Source organism: Bufo gargarizans, chromosome 6 (genome assembly GCF_014858855.1).
Source record: "Bufo gargarizans isolate SCDJY-AF-19 chromosome 6, ASM1485885v1, whole genome shotgun sequence".
NCBI lineage: Eukaryota > Metazoa > Chordata > Amphibia > Anura > Bufonidae > Bufo > Bufo gargarizans.
Genome location: NC_058085.1, coordinates 273675354 through 273693882, shown reverse-complemented (window position 1 = coordinate 273693882; position 18529 = coordinate 273675354). Strand labels below are relative to the sequence as shown.

The following is an 18529-nucleotide window of genomic DNA, read 5'->3' as shown; positions in this document are numbered from 1 at the left end:
ACAGTAAATGCTGTGATGTCAAAACTCCAAAAACCTTGGCACCAATTTTTTTTTTCCTGTTTTCCTATACACGGCATGGTGAATTAAATGGTGGCATTAAAAAGTGCATCTTGTCCCGCCAAAATTAAGCCCTCATATGGCTATTGGAACGTGAGGTGGAAAATCAAAAATGCTAAAATAAAAATAGGCCCGGTCTTTAAGGAGTTAAAAAAATATATTATATATATATATATATATATATATATATAAAATAGAATTCAAAATTCAAAGCACCCCCTTTCTGCATTTTACTAATAAAAATAAACATTAACCCCCAAGAAATCTAGTGCATCTTTGCCGAGGCGTGAACGGCATGACGTAAGCACGTAAGCGTGCCATGCTCCCCGCCCCCTCCTTCGCCTTGCTCACCGGTTTGATCTTGCTCCCCTCATGGTTTGCTACCTCTGTGAGTCCATGACCCAGGTATGGCCTGACTTTTGGGGATATTCCTGGCTCCCGCTTCTTACCACTTGTGGTGACAGCACGTGAGCTGCGGTATACCGCTGCCCCCGCAGACATAGACGGGCACAGTAATACAGGGGGCCTAGGGTTAAGTGTGCTGGCCTGGGATCAATCGCGCTGAAGATACCTGTCCCGGCAGGGGGCCATCTCTCTGCCAAAAAGTTTCTCCGTCTGTGCGGCCTGTTCTTGGATCGCGGTCCCTGATATGAGAGGTTTGACTTCTGGGGGCTGCTGGAGGAGAGCTGGTGGACTGTGACCCGATCTCTGAAGATTGGATTCGGCCCCTAAATGTGACGCCGGACAGGTACAGGACGGACACCCCTAGCCATCTGAACTGGGCCTCCTAGCGGCTTGTGTCTTTTAATTTATATTGCGTTGGACATATGTGGCTGCAGAGGGCCTTAACCACCTTATCCCACTCTAAGGAGGCGCTCCCCATTGAACTGGGAGATAGTGGGTTCATTTTCAATATCCCGGACTGGGTCTGCTAAGAAGTCTGGTAGGACTAGCTGAATGCGGATGGAGCTCTCTCCATAACAGAGGGGCCAGATCAGAGGACAATCTGGGAAGTTTCTTAACAAATAAAGTTTTTTTTTTCCACTTCAGATATAATTAAAAGTTACCATCCACCTTCAGACATAGCTGCTCATATTGAAGATTCCTGGAGCAGGCTCTGGATGGAAACCTATAGAAGCTGGATGAAAGCATGATGGATCCATTCTGTCCGTATTTGGGGTACCGTGAGTAATCCACAAGCTGGACTTGGATACTAACGCACTAACACCATAATCTCCATTTCTCCGTGGTATTGAGTAACCCTGCTAATCTTTATTGGATTATCTCCCTTGAATTGATAAGTGCAGGACTAGAAAGGGCATAGGATAGTGTCCTTATTAACTTATGCACTATTCTAAGTAACAGTTCTATATGTGGATACTAGATTTGCAGGTTGTCAACTGCGTCATTTATTAACCGGGCCAACTAAACATGCTAACATGATGTTATTATGTTTTCCTTAATAAATGTATGAATTCTTAGATCTGGATCTCCTTTGTTGGAATCTTAAAGTGTGGAGTGGCCAGAGCCAATATCTGTAAGTCTCGATACTAGATTATTAACTGTATTAAACTCTTTAATTTTGGGGTGGTTATTTACTTAGCAACTACGATGCTCAGGGGGGTACATGTAGCTGAATTCTGTACAGGCATAGTAGCTGGAGGATTTCTGTAAGAGGTATTGAGTTGTGGATGCTGTGGCGCTAAAACGCTACGGCATTAGTTTCTTAAGCGGTACTGCTCTGGTGTCTTCTGGTGACTGTAATAGCTATATTTTGGTCTCCCCCCCTGCCCCTTCTGGGAAGATGCCTCCTAAACCGGTTAACAGGAAATCGTCTGGGTACTCATCACCTAAAAGTGTAGGCCCGGGTAGCCTCTCAGCAAAAATAGAGAGATTCTATCTCCGCATAAGACAAGACAAGCTCATAAATCACAACCACCTCAGGAAAATCCGGGTACCCTTGATAAAATTGATGTAGGGAGTGATATTGATGGGACCTCGGCTGGAGAAAACAGGATGGAACTAATTGATAGTAAATTAGCTGATATATTGGCAGCGGTGCATCTTTCCAATCAATCACTGAAGGAGCTCCCGCTAAAGGTGGTATCGGTACAATCCGATATTTCCCTAATAAAAGACGAAATGAATAAGATATGGGATAAAGTCAGGGAGTTACAGGGCTTCACTAAAGAAATGAAACAGGATTTGGATGTGACCACGGGGAAAGCCAATGCATTGGAATCCGAGAACAAAACATTGAAGGATAAATTGGCTTCCCTGGAGGACATGTCCAGAAGATCTAATCTTAGGCTGATGGGGGCTGAGGGTGATATGGCAGAAGAATTTATACAGAGTTGGTTAGCAACTAATATAGGAACGGAATCCCTTTCGCCCTTCTTCTGTGTAGAAAGGGTGCATAGGATCCCGTTTAAAAAACCTCCACTGGGTGCCCCACCGAGGGCAATGTTAATCAGATTGCTATCTCAAAAAGACAGGGATAAGATTTTAAGGGAAAAGAGGGAGATCAAAGATTTGATCTATAATAACACCAGGATTGAGATTTACCCGGACTTCTCAAGAGATACTCAAGAGAAACGCAGGGCATTTTGTGAGGTGAAGAAACAGTTAGCAGCTGCAAAAATTAAATATTCCATAAAGTACCCAGCAACTCTTAGATTAATACATACTGGAAAGACGTTGTTCTTCCCGAAATTGGACGAATTGGTATTATGGATGGAGCAAGAGGGTATTGCTAATTAAATAAAGAATGGATATGGGCGAGGGGGGAGGGGGGAGGAGCGCAGAGAGGAAGGGGCTGTTGGGGAGGGATGCTACTCCCTGATGACCAGAAAGAGGGGTTGGGGGTGAGGGAGGGAATTCGCTGTCTGGGGGCATGTCTATGACATATACGCTGGGGAGATTGCGCTCCCAAGAATTGTTCTAGACCCCAGATAGGTGTGATCTAATGACAGATAGACTGTTGGTATGGAATGTCCGCGGGTTAGCGGACAGAACTAAAAGAGTGATTGTTTCTGATGTCATTGGTAAACATCTTCCGGCGATCGTGTGTCTAATTGAAACTCACCTGACTACTGAGACACTGCCTCGTATGAGGAAAAAGTGGGCACAGGCTGAGTACCACTCTTGTTTATCTTCCTTCTCACGGGGGGTTAGTGTGTATATACACAATAAAGTACAGTATGAACCGATTGGACAAAGAATAGACAAAGAGGGCAGGTTTGTGTTTCTCCATTGCAGATGGTCCCAGACAATATGTATATTGGCGTTTGTCTATGTCCCTCCACCCTTCTTCCTGCATATCATCTCTCAACTCTTTGACTTTGTAAGTCAAAGAGGGGAATGCCCAATCATACTGCTTGGGGATTTTAACAAAGTCATGGATCGTGCATTGGATAGGATGTCCGCAGGTGGAAGGAGTGGGGGAGGAACTGGAGGGGCATCCCATTGGCCAGTATATGTCAGGAAATTGCTCTAATAGATATTTGGCGTCAACTATACGGAGAGGCAAGAGTTTATTCCTGCTTTAGTCGCTCTTACACTGCCCTATCCAGGATAGACCTGGCTTTTACAACGGCAAATTTTATTTACAGGATTGTCCGTATGAAATATGAGTCACATACAATTTCATATCACTCCCCAGTTCTCCTAGTAGTAAAAAATCTGGAGTCTGTTGGGAGACCTCGCACCTTTAGATTGAACCCTCACTTGCTTAATATACTTTAGGACCAGGGAGCACTGGGGAGTGATCTGGAAGAATTTGGGAATTTTAATGTTGGTACTGCTCATGACCATTACGTCTGGGACGCCCTAAAAGCCTTTATTCGAGGCATTCTCTATTCTAAGATTCAAAAACTTAAAGCTTTGTATATTAAAAAGGAGAATGATTTGGAACAGCGGATATCCACTTTACAGGGTAAGGTAGCCATAGATCAAGGTGCAGGTGTATGGCAGTCTTTGCTTAGGGCAAGGGAGGAATACAACCGCCACCTTCAAGACAAATGTCAACAGAAGACTTTTTTTTGCAGGGCAAAAACAGTTTTGTGAGGCAGGCAAGCCAGGGAGATTATTAGCTTCCCTGATTAAAAACCAGCAAACTACTACTATAATTAAGGGTACTTTCACACTTGCGTTTTTGTTTTCCGGCACAGAGTTCCGTCAAAAGTGCTCTATGCCGGAAAACGACTGATCAGGCATATCCCCATGCATTCTGAATGGACAGTAATCCGTTCAGAATGCATCAGGATGTCTTCAGTTCAGTCATTTTGACTGATCAGGCAAAAGAGAAAACCGCAGCATGCTACCGTTTTTTCTCCGGCGAAAAATACTGAAGACTTGCCGGAATGACGGATCCAGCGTTTTACTCCATAGGAATGCATTAGAGCCGGATCCGTCGCAAAGGTTTCAGTTGTTTGCCTGATCGACGGATCCGGTTCTTCTTTCTGCGCCTGCGCAAACGAATAGGAGGAGCTGTGGGCGCCGTCAACTTCCTGTCACTCTTCGATCCTGCCTGCGAGGGAGAAGGGAGGACGCCATTGTAGGTGAGTAGAAACTTTTTTTTTTTTCTTTCGTCTCCGATTTTTTGGGTATAAAATCAATATAAGCAGCTCCTATGTAATTATACATGGGAGCTGTAGTAAATAGATCATGCTAGGGGTAGTAGTCCTGTTGACTACCACCCCTAGCATCCACTATGTACTTCCACCTCATGCAGGGCCTATGTAGTTTTGCATAGGCAATGCATGTGGTGCAAGTACATAGTGGATGCTAGGGGTAGTAGTCCGAAAAAATGTTAAATTATTTTATTTTTTTCCCATGTAGTCCAAAATCGAAGAAAGAAGAAGAAGAAATTTGAATAGAACTTCAGAGAATGTCAAGTAAGTATTATTAGTCTTGGTTTGTTGTTAATATTTAATAATAATAATAATCAGAGTAATATTTTTTTTTCTACAGGCTCAACATCTTCAACTGATGCCGGGACCTCTCCTCCAAGATGTAGGCGGAGACATGATACGGTAACCATTTTTTTAAAGCATTCTGCATTTACATTATGAACGCATTTCTTAATTTTTTTATTGTTTATAATTCACAGTCATCATCTGCGGAGGAGAGGCCTCGCGGCCCAGAGACCGCTGGAGAGGAGGAAGCTGGTGGTGGAGGACATGAAGCGGTAAATATTTATTTTTTATTTTTTTATTTTTTTAAACACAATATTATGATTTGTTTATTTAATTTTTTTTTTTGTTATTGGTATTTCTATTACAGGTCGCTCCTCCCGTTGGATCCAACAGAGGTCGTCAATCGAAAGCCAGATGAAGTCGGGGAGCCCGCGGCGGTCGTGTTCGTGTGAGTATTTCCTAGAGGAATATTTTTAATTTTAAAACTGTTAAAAGGATTTCTGTCAACAGGTTTGGGCCTATAGAGATACGGACCTGCACGGCTAGATCGCCGCTAGCATGTTCGCAACATATGTGTCCTATAGGGCTGTGTGGTTTTAATTTATTTCAATTTTTTTTTATAGATATGTAAATGAGTGTTCAAGGGCTGCACTAACCTTCCTTGTGAGCAGTGCCTTTATATTGTTCCTTCCCTGTCCTGACATCAGCTTCATGCCGAGAACAGCGCATGAGCGACACATTCAACACTCATTTACATATCTATAAAATCCTTTCTCTTATTTAATTAAAACCACACAGCCTTTTATTGGACACATATATTGAAAACATGCTAGCGGCGATCTAGCCGTGCAGGTCCTATCTCTATAGACCCAAACCTGCTTTAAACATGAGATTATAATTTTTTTTTTTTTTTTTTTTTTTTTAGGGTTCACGACGCTCCACCAGAACGGATGAGGAGGAATTTGGTAGTTGTATAATTGACAATGAACTCCTCATCCAGATGGTGGAGGATAGACCACCACTCTGGGACCACACGGACCGCCGCCATGCTGACCATCATGGTACCCGGCTCCTCTGGCTTGAGATATGCGAAGTCTTAGTGCCTAATTGGGACGACCTCAATGAGAGTCAATGGGAGGAGTGCCGTAAGTATACTGTAGTATAATGCACATGTGTACTTTTCATTATAAATTGGTTTTGTGTCTGGTTGAAGTTGGTCACTCAATGCTACCTATAGTGAACATCAATAATTTTTTTATTGTTGTTGTAGCAGGTTCAAACAAATACTAAACCATTTCTGATGTCTGAAATAAATTATTATAATATTTATTTTATTTATTTTTTCTTGCGGACAGGGACTACAATCCTGGTGCGGTGGCGGTCAATGAGGGACCGCTATAAGAAGGACTACAACGAGGAGGTCAAGCGCCCGAGTGGTTCAGGAGGAAGCCAAAAGCGGCCGTACCGTTATGCGGCCGCATTAGGTTTTCTTAGGAGAACCCTACAGCTGCGAAGGTAAGCTGTAATGTTTATAATAATTATGAATACTAATCTCCAATCTATGTGTGTGGCCTAGACAGACTGTCATTTGACACTCTGTCTGGGACAGTCACACATAGTTCCCTATTTGTCCATTAATTTTTTTTTTTCCTTTTACAGCACATCTAGCAGTACTCGGGCGCAACAAGCTCCTCGTGAAGTCCTTCCAGAGTCCGGAGCTCAAGAGGCGGTCCCCGAAGAGCCGCCCACCGCGGGTCCCTCACGTCCTACTCCAACAGCTGGTCGGGACCTCAATGTTCCCCTACCTGTGCCCTCTGGCGACGCAACAATGGCCACAATGGCACCACTTTTTGAGGCATTGATGCGTCGCCAGAGGACCGGTAGGAGCCGTCAGGCGGACTACGAGGATCTCACAAGGCTCGTTTACGAGTCCTTGATGGGATATACCAATAGGATTGCCGCTTTGGAGGAACAAGTGCGACGTCTGCAGGAGGGGGCGGTGCATACGTCGCAATTGGGTCCTGTGCATCACTATTGGTATTCGTTGCTCCCCGTGATGGAACGATTTACGCCCGACCAGTTGTTTGAGGCCCGAAGACAGGTGGACAGTGTCTTGTGGCAAGTTCAGCACCGCCCCACATCCTATCCCCCATCCATGCCCTATCCCCCATCCATGCCCTATCCCCCATCACAACCTCAACAACCCCCTACCCAAACTACCTACCCACCTTTCCTACCTCCTCATCCCAGCCTCCACATTCCACCGAGCACTTTTCTCACCACTTTTCTCCTTCTCCTCCTCAATATTTTCCAACTAGCAGTTTCAACACTCCTTCTACTCTGGCTCGGTCAACTCCTTCTCCCGCTCCCCCATCCAGATTGAATACTCCCTCTGTTGTGCTTGCCACAACACACACTTTTATGTCCACAGGGGCACAGGAACGAGGGGGACCAACCAGTGTTGAAACCTCCACCACCCAACCTTCTACTCCCACCACTCCCACCGGTCCTACTTACAGGCATTTGTAGCCTTTTTTTTTATTTTTTTATTATTCTAAAAAGTTATTTATATTATTTAAAAAAAAATATTTTTAAAATAAAATAGATATTGTTTATAAATTTTATTTGTTTTGTATTTATTTAATTTTTTGGTAAATAAAAGCGAACATCTCACATCGCTTTTGAAGTGAACTATACTTGGTTTGCTCCGACAGCGATGGGAGATTACTTTAGTGTATGTAGGAAAGGTCTTTAAAATTGTACGATCGCCAGCAAAGCGACACAAGTATGTGTCGCTCCGCTGGCGTTGGTCAGATTACTACACCATAACAGGCCTGATAAAATCTACCTTCGCCATTGGAGCGACACAAGTATGTGTCGCTCCGCTGGCGTTGGTCAGATTACTACACCATAACAGGCCTGATAAAATCTACCTTCGCCAGTGGAGCGACACAAGTATGTGTCGCTCGCTGGCGTTGGTCAGATTACTACACCATAACAGACCTGATAAAATCTACCTTTGCCAGTGGAGCGACACAAGTATGTGTCGCTCCTCTGGCGTCGGTCAGATTACTACACCATAACAGGCCTGATAAAATCTACCTTCGCCAGTGGAGCGACACAAGTATGTGTCGCTCCGCTGGCGTCGGTCAGATTACTACACCATAACAGGCCTGATAAAATCTACCTTCGCCAGTGGAGCGACACAAGTATGTGTCGCTCCGCTGGCGTTGGTCAGATTACTACACCATAACAGGCCTGATAAAATCTACATTCGCCAGTGGAGCGACACAAGTATGTGTCGCTCCTCTGGCGTCGGTCAGATTACTACACCATAACAGGCCTGATAAAATCTACCTTCGCCAGTGGAGCGACACAAGTATGTGTCGCTCCTCTGGCGTCGGTCAGATACTACACCATAACAGGACTGATGAAATCTACCTTCGCCAGTGGAGCAACACAAGTATGTGTCGCTCCGCTGGCGTTGGTCAGATTACTACACCATAACAGGCCTGATAAAATCTACCTTCGCCAGTGGAGCGACACAAGTATGTGTCGCTCCTCTGGCGTCGGTCAGATACTACACCATAACAGGACTGATGAAATCTACCTTCGCCAGTGGAGCAACACAAGTATGTGTTGCTCCGCTGGCGTTGCTCAGATTACTACACCATAACAGGCCTGATAAAATCTACCTTCGCCAGTGGAGCGACACAAGTATGTGTCGCTCCGCTGGCGTTGGTCAGATTACTACACCATAACAGGCCTGATAAAATCTACCTTCGCCAGTGGAGCGACACAAGTATGTGTCGCTCCTCTGGCATCGGTCAGATTACTACACACTAATTAATGATGAAATCTACCTGCACCAGCGAAGCTACACAAAGATGTGTCGCTCCTCTAGCGATATAGAAGATTGAAATTGAGTATCAACACAATTATATATCTGCAGTGTAGCAAATCACGAATGTATTTTTTCTCTTATATCGTGCTAAAAATAATATATAATTAAAATTTCAAATACTTTGAAAAACTATATTTCTTGAAACACAAATCCAATTGAAAACTAATACAAAAAACTGTAAACCACTAAAATAAACAGAAATTAACTGTAAATCTCAAAAAAACTGAAAATGTTTAAACAAATCGGTCCTGCCAGTCCACCCTTCCTGCCTCCGAGCAAAAATAATCTGCAAAACAGTCTCTCATCCGTGATACTTGACCGTGGTCCAAAACTTTCAATGCTTGGCATCTCGCTGTCCTCCTGTATCTGTTCCAAATTCAGTGGTTCCTTTTTAAGGAGGTAGTTGTGTAACACAACAGCACACTTTACAACCTCATCCACCGATTCCACCTTCATATGAATTGGTTTGGTAAAAATCCGCCATTTTGCAACCAAAATTCCAAATGTACATTCAACCATTCTTCGAGCCCTGGTCAAGCGGTAGTTGTATGTCCGTTTTGTTAAATTTAATCCGCGGCTTGAATAAGGTTTCAGAAGATTTCCACACATTTGGAAGGCCTCATCACCAACCAATACAAACGGCATGGGTGGGGCATCAGTACCTGGCAGTGGTTGAGGCTGCGGGAAATCAAATTCTCTATTATATAGACTCCTGCCCATATAAGAATTTTTAAAAACCATGGAATCGTTGGTGCGTCCATAGGCCCCCACGTCGACGGCAACAAATCGGTATTCTGCATCAGCGATAGCCATTAGAATTATTGAAAAATATTTCTTATAGTTGTAAAACTCAGATCCGGATCCTTGGGGCTTGATTATTCTTATATGTTTCCCGTCTACTGCACCTATGCAGTTGGGAAACTGACAAATATCCCAATATTTTTCAGCAATTTCGGTCCAATGCTGTCTAGTTGGATGTGGAATAAATTCCTCATGAAGTTGATCCCACAAAACACGGCATGTCTCCTTCACAATAATGGAAACAGTCGATATGCCAAGGCGAAATTGGAAATGGAGTGAGCTAAAACTTTCTCCACTTGCAAGAAACCTATGAAAAAAAAAACATTTTTATTTTAGAAAAAATTATAATATATATCATTCAAGATACAATTCTATGGGACGTTTTTTTAATCAAGATTTTTTATGTAGACAATAATAATGTAAAAAAAAGGAGAAAGGTTTCTTCTCCATGGTGACCGATATTTATCACAGTTCATTTGACATTGTTTGACCATTATTTTGATTTAAGCATAATTAAAAATAATAATGCTGATCATCACTTGTGGCCTATCCACTTTCTACAATGATCACAGGAAATAAAAATTTAAATTATTTTACTTTTACACTACCAATGAGCAGCTTTAAAAAATTAGAATTCGTACTATATATAATATTTATCTACTTTACCTTATGGTCAACAACAGGCGTTCTGCTGGGGAAACACAGCGGCGGAAAGTGGTGTCTTGCCTTTGAATGTGAGGTGACACCCGTTGTAAGAGATCGTCAAAACTTTCTACCGTCATCCGTAAGTAATTAACAAATTTCTCTGGATAATTCCTCAATTCGGGAAACAAAGTTTCAAAAACTCCCCTTCTTATTCTTGCAGATGTTATTGGATGCACCCAATAGCGACGCTTTCTACGCTGTCTGTCTCGAAGACGTCTTCTCCAGCGCGAAACCAGAATTAGAGCCTGAAATCCAAAACTAATATGGTCTGGCATCATCTTTACACTCTGCAGAAGGAACTTCTGAGTGGTAAGTGACCTTCGGTTTTCTTTTATAGCCACTTGTAGTATTTGCTTAACAGATTGCATCTTTTTATCTCTGAAATTTGAATAACGGATCCGTCCTTCCGTTTACAAACGGAAGGAAACGGAACAGACGGATCCGCTATTACGACGGATCCGGCAGACGGATCCGTCGAAAAGTGTATGTCGGGTGCAACGGAATGACGGATCCGGCATAAAATACTATTGCCGGAACGACGGATCCGTTGCATGAAAAATATCCGTTAATGTTGATTTTGACGGATCCGGCAGGTAATTCCGGCGACGGAACTGCTTGCCGGATCACTCTGCCGCAAGTGTGAAAGTAACCTTAAAGTATCAGATCGTGCAAGGGAAACATATGTACAGACAGAGCGGATATTGAACAAGAATTTCTCCGTTATTTTGCTACATTATATAAATCGGAGTTAAAGGACCGACATATTGATCATGGGATATTCTTAGATGGGATTAATCTCCCCTCCCTCTCCCGGGAGGATCGATTGATGCTGGAGAACCCTCTCCAATTGTTGGAGTTGGAAGAGGCATTGAAAACAACTAGAAGTAACTCCTCTCCAGGGGCAGATGGCCTCCCTTTTGAATTATACCGGCGGTATAGTGATGTGTTGTTACCTCACTTGCTCCAGGTGTTAAATGTGTCTTGGAATGAGGGCCAATTACCCGCATCAATGACGGAAGCTATTATCACACTGGTCCTGAAAAAGGGGAAAAGTGAATTGGAGATGGGGTCATATAGACCCATCTCCTTACTTAACATGGATTATAAAATTGGTGTTAAGGCACTTGCAAATAGACTTAGGCCTCCTGCACACGACAGTATTTTTTAACGGGCCGCAAAAAGTGGTTCCGTTGTTCCGTGATCCGTGCCCGTTTTTGCTTCCGTTGTGCTTCCGTGTGTCCGTGTGGCCGTTTTTTTTGCGGACCGTTAGAAAACTTGGCATTTTGAAAAAAAAAAAACGATTTTTAATAACTCCACCCAGGATACTGGTATAAATCAAGGGCACCTGAGTATGCATTTGTGGCCATTTTCTGTAGTCTTTGCAGAGTACAGAGGTTATTTTGGCTGCTTCTCTTTGCTGTTTCATCATGTCTGATACAGAGGAAGAGTTCGTTGTGGATTGGCTCATTGGTCGGCAATGTGGTCCGCGCCCTCCTTTGTTGACTGAGGAACCGCGTAGAAGGCGACGATTTTGGGTCCATCCGATAGTTTCCCAACGGTCCCGGAAAGGACACTTCCATATCCTCTATGAAGATCTGCGGCTGCATCCTGCGAAGTTCTATTCCTTCTGTCGGATGTCAGTGGGTACATTTGATCGCTTGCTGTCGTCTCTACGTACTGTCCTTACCTTTATGGACACCAATATGAGGCGCAGCATTACTCCAGAGGAAAGGCTCATCGTCACGTTGAGGTAAGCAGTATAGTACTTGTAAAGTTTCACCAGTAATGTGCACTGCTTGTGTCAGGGGGACCATGTGCTCCAAAATGGCTGCTGTTAGACATGTGCTAATGTTTGCCAAACCTATGTTTCTTTCTCCATTTTTTTTCCCTTTCATTTGTTTGTGGCTGTTTTGTTATCCCGTTAATCCCTGGCACCTAACATGCCAATATTTTGGCCGTTGGTTAGCGTTTGTGCACGTTTCAAACGTGTGTTTAGCTATCGGCCTCCAGACAATCCATGAATCCTCTGCACTCGCCAGTAGTTTGTTTTAAATGTCGTTTGATTCAGTCAGTCAGCCATGTTACAGCAAGCTGTGACCTGCCTGTCTGAGTGATTATTGTCAACTTTATCTTGAATTACGGGCATTTTTTTAATAAGGCTTTTTCAACTTAAAGAATTCGGTCCCTCAGTCAGGATCTCTATCTGCGTGTCCCACCCGGAGCAAAGTCTATATACCGATCAGTTCCCTTATTTCGTAGGATTGTGCTGCTGTGAACCCCTGAGATGTCCAGCTAACCTTTTCAGCATGCCTAATGTTCCCAATATTTGGACGCGCCACTACACTCTCTGCAATTAGAAAGGGGCAAAAGACAGTTTATGTTACTTAGTTCTGGTAGTACTGGCCACAGACCAATAGCTGTTAGTGTTTTGCTCAGATACTCCTTTTCCGGCTTCCAATCACTGCTGCCGGCAATAAGCATAGTGTGCCCTGTTCTGATGAATGGTTTGTAAAATCAAGGGGGGATCTTTGAAAACCATATAGTCTTTACAATGGGTGTGCGTGCCCACACAGTGGGCCTTGAGTACCGCCTCTGGCACCCGTCCCATAGGTTCCCCACCACTAGACATAGGGTGTTTACAATCCTGGTGTGTATACAACATTATGCTTGAATCTTGTATCTGTTTTCACTTATATTCGCAGTTTACTGGGGTTTTTTTTTTGTCTCCACAGATTCCTTGCAACTGGGAACTCATTTGCATCACTGCATTTTGAGTTTCTGTTAGGAGCCTCGACAATCTCGAGTATTGTACGACACACTTGCCATGTCATGTGGCAGCAACTCCGAGAGACGGTGATGCCGCAGCCCAAGGTGGAGGATTGGCTTCGGATCGCAGAGGGTTTCCAAGATTCCGCGCAGTTTCCTAACTGCATCGGGGCAATGGATGGCAAGCACATCCGTGAGAAGAAGCCGCCACACTCAGGGAGCCGTTTCTTCAATTATAAACAGTTTTTCTCGGTAGTGCTGATGGCTGTTGCTGACAGTAACTACCGGTTTATAATGGTAGATATCGGGGCCTATGGAAGTACTGCGGATGCTCGCATCTTTAGTGCTTCTAGAATGGGTGAGCGGCTTCGTGCCAACCAGCTTGCCCTGCCCGAGTCCAGAAGACTGCCCGGATATGCAGGTCCGCCGGCGCCATTTGTCATCGTGGCGGATGAAGGGTTTGCATTGACTCCACATGTTATGCGGCCCTTTCCAAAGCGTGGTTTGGATGTCAGGAGGCGTATCTTCAACTATCGGTTGACTCGTGCCCGTCGGTATGTGGAGTGCGCTTTCGGAATACTCTCTAGCAAGTGGAGGGTGTTTTTGTCATCCATACAGATGGCTCCGGAGAATGCTACCCTGGTGATTCAAGCTTGTGTTGTTCTCCACAATTTCACCAGGATTCACGAGGCTTCCTCTTCTGTTGACATGGAAGATCTTCCTACGACTTCAGATTTGGATTTGGAAAGGACCCTGCATAGACGACCTGGGACTGCAGGCATTGCAGTTCGGGAACTCTATGCAGACTACTTTTCAAGTCCAGAGGGGTCCGTGCCGTGGCAGAGGGATGCTATTCGTGGCAGTTTTTGAAATCTTCTGGGCTCTTTAGTTTTTTGTTATTTTCTAGATAGATTCCTGAAATTTAGGATTGTAGTTGAGTGTAGGGACTCGCAAGATAATGAGGACCCTTGACGTGGGCTTGCGGGCTGAGATTTTTTGGACCGCACACATTTAAATATGCATCTAACGTGATAGAATTGATGTTTTGGTCTAAATCTAAATAGACTTTAACATATTTTCCTTTTTTTTTAGTGTAGTCCAAAAAATTTTCTAATACCTCATCATGACCATATCCCCAAATAAAGATGTTGCTCACCCAAATAAAGTGTTGCTTAGTGCGGAAAAGTGTGTGGTGTTTCTTTTTTCAATTGAAATGGGTCAAAGTAAATGTTTTATGTAGCGTGCACACTAAAAAAACAGTCGACTACTTTTTGGCTCAAACAACATTTATGTTTAAGATTGAGCCAAACTTAATAAACAGGAAGCCAATGGCCCCAACATTTTAAGGACAAACATATAAAGTTCTTGTAAACAAAACATTAAACTGGCTTACAAATTCAGAAGGTCCTGAGTAAAAAATCCTGTTGGAAACGTGGACCGTGGCCTGATATTGGCCTGTTGAGGTAACCCAGATGCGAAACTGCCCGGGTAAAGGGGCTGACCCACTTGATGCATTGGGCCCTGGGGGAGTCCATAGTGGGGTTGTGGGTGGTATCCTGGACCTTGTGCTGCTTGTGGCGCACCTTCAAATGGCCCGGCACTTTGCTGCTGTTGCGCATTCTCCAGGTCCACTTTCATGGCATTAAGCTTTCCTAGAAGGTCCCCATGGTTAGGAATAGCAAACATTTTTAGAACTACAGCTAAGGACGCAAGGCACTCATGGTGCTCTAAAGGAGTGACATGCCTCAATAGCTGTCCTAAGCCCCGTAATGTCTTCTCCTCAACTCCTTCACTCCTCCTCTGGGCCAGAAATTCTATGAGGCGGGCATCAATAGCCTCCCGACTCTCTGGCACAGAGGTAGAGGGAGGGAGTTGGCGGCGCCGTCTGGGCTGGGGCTGGACCACCCGTGGTGGACTGCAAGGTGGTACGGGTTCCTCGGCCAGCGTGGAGTCCTCAGGGTCCTCAGCCGGCGTTGGCGACGGAGTTCCCTGGGGAGAAAATCTTGCAGGGGGTTCACTGGCCGACGTGTCGGAATCTTGTGAGGGATCCAGACTGTCCACAGTACTGTATTTAAAAAAAAAAAAAAAAAACACATTAGGTCATTTGATTTCAACATTACAAAAGCACATAGATTTCATTCTGTGCAAAGCAACCGTGCAAATACAATATATATATACGGAGTGGCAGCATACCATCAGAGATTTGAAATTACACAACGACTAACTGCTTCAATGTGAAATGTGGAAATCCCTTTTGAATGGCATTTGGATCTATTAATGGGATAAGTCTTGTAAAGGCCTATTGTTTCGGAAATGGGCAAACATTGTTTGCTGCTTGGAGCTGTCCAGCCTCTGAAGAGGAGTCCTTATTCAAGGACCAAAACCAGTGCTGAAAATGAGGCCAAATCATCTGTATGTGCCCCGCTACCAACATGTAAAGATACAAATTGTCATTTGAACCTAGTAGAACCTCATTTTCAGAGAAACAACATGTACCAGGCCACACTTGACCATGGTGAGAGTACTAGTTGTAATCGTGCTGCTCTTGCGTAGTTGCAACCTCAGCTTCACACTTTAGCCTAGGATGTGGTGATTGACAGTTCATAGGAGCAATGTAAGGAAACCATGTGGGGTTTGGTGCAAAACCATTTCAGCTATATAAATTACTATCCCAGTACATAAAGGGTACACATTTCCCTAACATTCCAAAATGTGAGAATATGTCGTTATGGGACAAATCTCATGCCGCCCAAAAAGTTTGGAAAAAAAAAACCCTACTCCGGGCTCCCATTAAAACGGGTGGGTTTTGGAAAGCTTTTTTAACCATTGGGGTGTGACTAGGAGCCGACATACACGATGAACTACTGTATGAGGAAATAATTCGTGCAGTGCGCAAGTGTCATCTGTATTTGCGGTTCAAAGTGGAATCATCTATGTTCCAGGAGGGAACAAAAATTGCTTCAACACAAACAAAACAGAGAAAGGAGCCGCCATCTGCACACTTCACGTGTCGTCTCATCATTCATCTCATAAGCGGTTGCCCCTGGTTTGACTACACCACTAAAATGATGTAGGCAACCAACACAAGGCATGGACAAACTGTTGCCCTCCAGCTGATGCCCAACTACAACTCCAAGCAGGACCGAGTAGCTTTCAGCTATTCTATCATGCTGGGAGTTTCAGTTGTTAAAGAGCTGGATGTAGTCAGTTTTGACATGGCTGCCCTACAGAAAGTATAGGTCTTCAATAGAACAACAAAACTGTATCCATTAGTTTCAGAAACACTTTAGCTTACCTTAAAAAAATGTAAGTGTGAAAATATGACACCGTTTGAAAAGAACGTAAAAAATACTTACGGCCTCAGTTCCATTACTGGCCGCAGAAACTGTAACTGGGCCGTATAAATATAGGCCCGTTTGGTCGATGAGCCCTCCCCACTCCGGCCTTTGCTGGTCAGCTCCCGCCGGAACTGGTCCCGGCAGCTCGCCCAGCGGGTTTTCGTTAGTTTCACTGTTTAAAAATGACATAGAAGACAATTGTGAGGTAAAAAATTAAGAAAGGGGAAAAATAGACGCCACATTAAAAAACCATGTACAGGCCTTTAGGCAAAAGGAGGCTGGACCACCCTGAAAACACTATTGTCACCTCTGGGACATTCAAACTATATATTAGGGCCACACAGAGGGCAAGGACAGCACAACTACAGTGATAACACTTACCTAATGCGGCCCGGCCTCGGCTATCAGCCTTGGCCCATTCACTTCGCCGCATGCTCCGTGCCACTTTCTCCCACGAAGCGTCTTTTTTCAGTCTGTCACTATAGGCATTTTGCCGGGTATCCCACAGCTCGGGCCTCTCCTGGACGAGACTAATCAATTTTTCTACATCCCAGCGAGGCATGGTGGATGAGATTATTAATCCTCCTGAAATGGCTGCTTCTCCTCACACAAGCTGTTTACCACAGATGTCTAGAAATTTGCATATCCTGTCACCTAAAACTTCCTGTCTTTTTTTTTTTCAATTTATTGCCACAAGTTTGGCTAGACAATTTGCCCATGCCATAAGAAGAAATAAAACGGGCGCGGAGCGGGCGCGGACGCGGATGACAAACGGGTGTGCAACCGCGTTTTTCACGGCCCCATTCACTTGAATGGGGCCGCGACCCGTTAGCCGTGAAAAAAATAGGACAGGTTATATTTTTTGACGGGCAAGAAACACGGGTCACGGACGCGGGTGACAAAACGGTGCAGTAGCCGAGTTTTCAACGGACCCATTGAAAGTCAATGGGACCGCAGAAAAAAACGTTACACGGGCCAACGGCCACGGGTGCACACAACGGTCGTGTGCAGGAGGCCTTAAGAGGATAATAGCTAAGATATTTCATACCGATCAAACAGGTTTTATACCAAAGCGCTCAGCGCATACTAATATACGAAGAACTTGAATTAATATCTATCTGGGAGAGGCAGATGACCGCTCCATCCTGTCTTTAGACGCAGCTAAGGCGTTTTACATGGTGGAGTGGGAGTTTTTGTGGGATGTATAGGATGAATTTGGTCCAAATTTTATTAAGTGGGCAAAACTGTTGTATGAATCACCTAGGGCAAGGATAAATGTGAGTGGCTCTGTCGGCCCCCTTTGAATTACAACGGGGTACTAGACAGGGTTGACCTTTATCCCCTCTGTTATTTGCGATTTTTTTTGGCCCCCTTTGAATTACAACGGGGTATTAGACAAGGTTGCCCTTTATCCCCTCTGTTATTTGCGATTTTTTTTTGGAGCCCCTGGCATGTCAATTTAGACAGGATCCGCATATTTCTGGTTTTGGGTGCCAGGATCTGCAGGACAAAATTAGCTTGTATGCTGACGATGTCCTTATTTATTTAAGGGATGGATATCTAGCCTTGCCCTATGTGATGCAGATAATAAATGAATTTGGCATCTTCTCGGGATATGAAGTGAACTGGCAGAAGTCAGCTCTGCTCCCATTAAATAAAACACCCCCAGTCAGGATCGGGGAGGTTAGATGCCTGAGGTTAACAGATTCACTGGAATATTTGGGGGTTAGGATCAGTTCTATGGTGAAGGAGTATACTAAATTGAATATTATCCCATTGATAGAAAAAATAAAAAATAAAATAAATGTATGGCAAAAGCTGACGCTGGGGCAGGCGGATAGAATTGCTCTGATTAAAATGGTTCTCCTCCCACAGATATTATATTAATTGATTCCCTGTCCGATTTGGATTGAAGACCTACATTTCAAATCTTTAGAGAGATTGTTCAATGAACTAATCTGGGGCAGGAAAAGAGTGCATATTAAACAGAATTATTTGTGGCTAGTAGAGGAGAATGGTGATGTGTCTCTCCCTTGCCTACG

General features: G+C 44.1%; 2 protein-coding genes across 3 annotated transcripts; one reads left to right on the top strand and one right to left on the bottom strand.

The window, feature by feature from the left end:
- Window positions 1–404: 404 nt before the first annotated feature.
- LOC122940962 lies at window positions 405–7488 on the top strand. Of its 2 annotated transcripts, XM_044297909.1 has the most exons (9): window positions 405–805; window positions 1108–1594; window positions 4897–4952; window positions 5029–5090; window positions 5168–5245; window positions 5341–5421; window positions 5899–6118; window positions 6329–6488; window positions 6633–7488. In XM_044297909.1, exons 7-9 carry the CDS (start codon window positions 5974–5976, stop codon window positions 7354–7356), a joined length of 1029 nt encoding a protein of 342 aa, XP_044153844.1. In that variant the 5' UTR covers window positions 405–805; window positions 1108–1594; window positions 4897–4952; window positions 5029–5090; window positions 5168–5245; window positions 5341–5421; window positions 5899–5973; the 3' UTR covers window positions 7357–7488. The 2 variants fall into 2 exon arrangements, with proteins under 2 accessions (XP_044153844.1, XP_044153843.1); XM_044297908.1 differs by lacking the exons at window positions 405–805; window positions 1108–1594 and having other exon boundaries at window positions 4823–4952.
- A 7050-nt stretch (window positions 7489–14538) lies between these two features.
- LOC122942143 lies at window positions 14539–17049 on the bottom strand. Its single transcript, XM_044299641.1, has 3 exons — window positions 16869–17049; window positions 16506–16659; window positions 14539–15214 (listed from the first exon to the last, which is right to left on the bottom strand). The coding sequence occupies exons 1-3, from the start codon at window positions 17047–17049 to the stop codon at window positions 14539–14541; spliced, it is 1011 nt and encodes a 336-aa protein (XP_044155576.1).
- Window positions 17050–18529: the final 1480 nt, after the last annotated feature.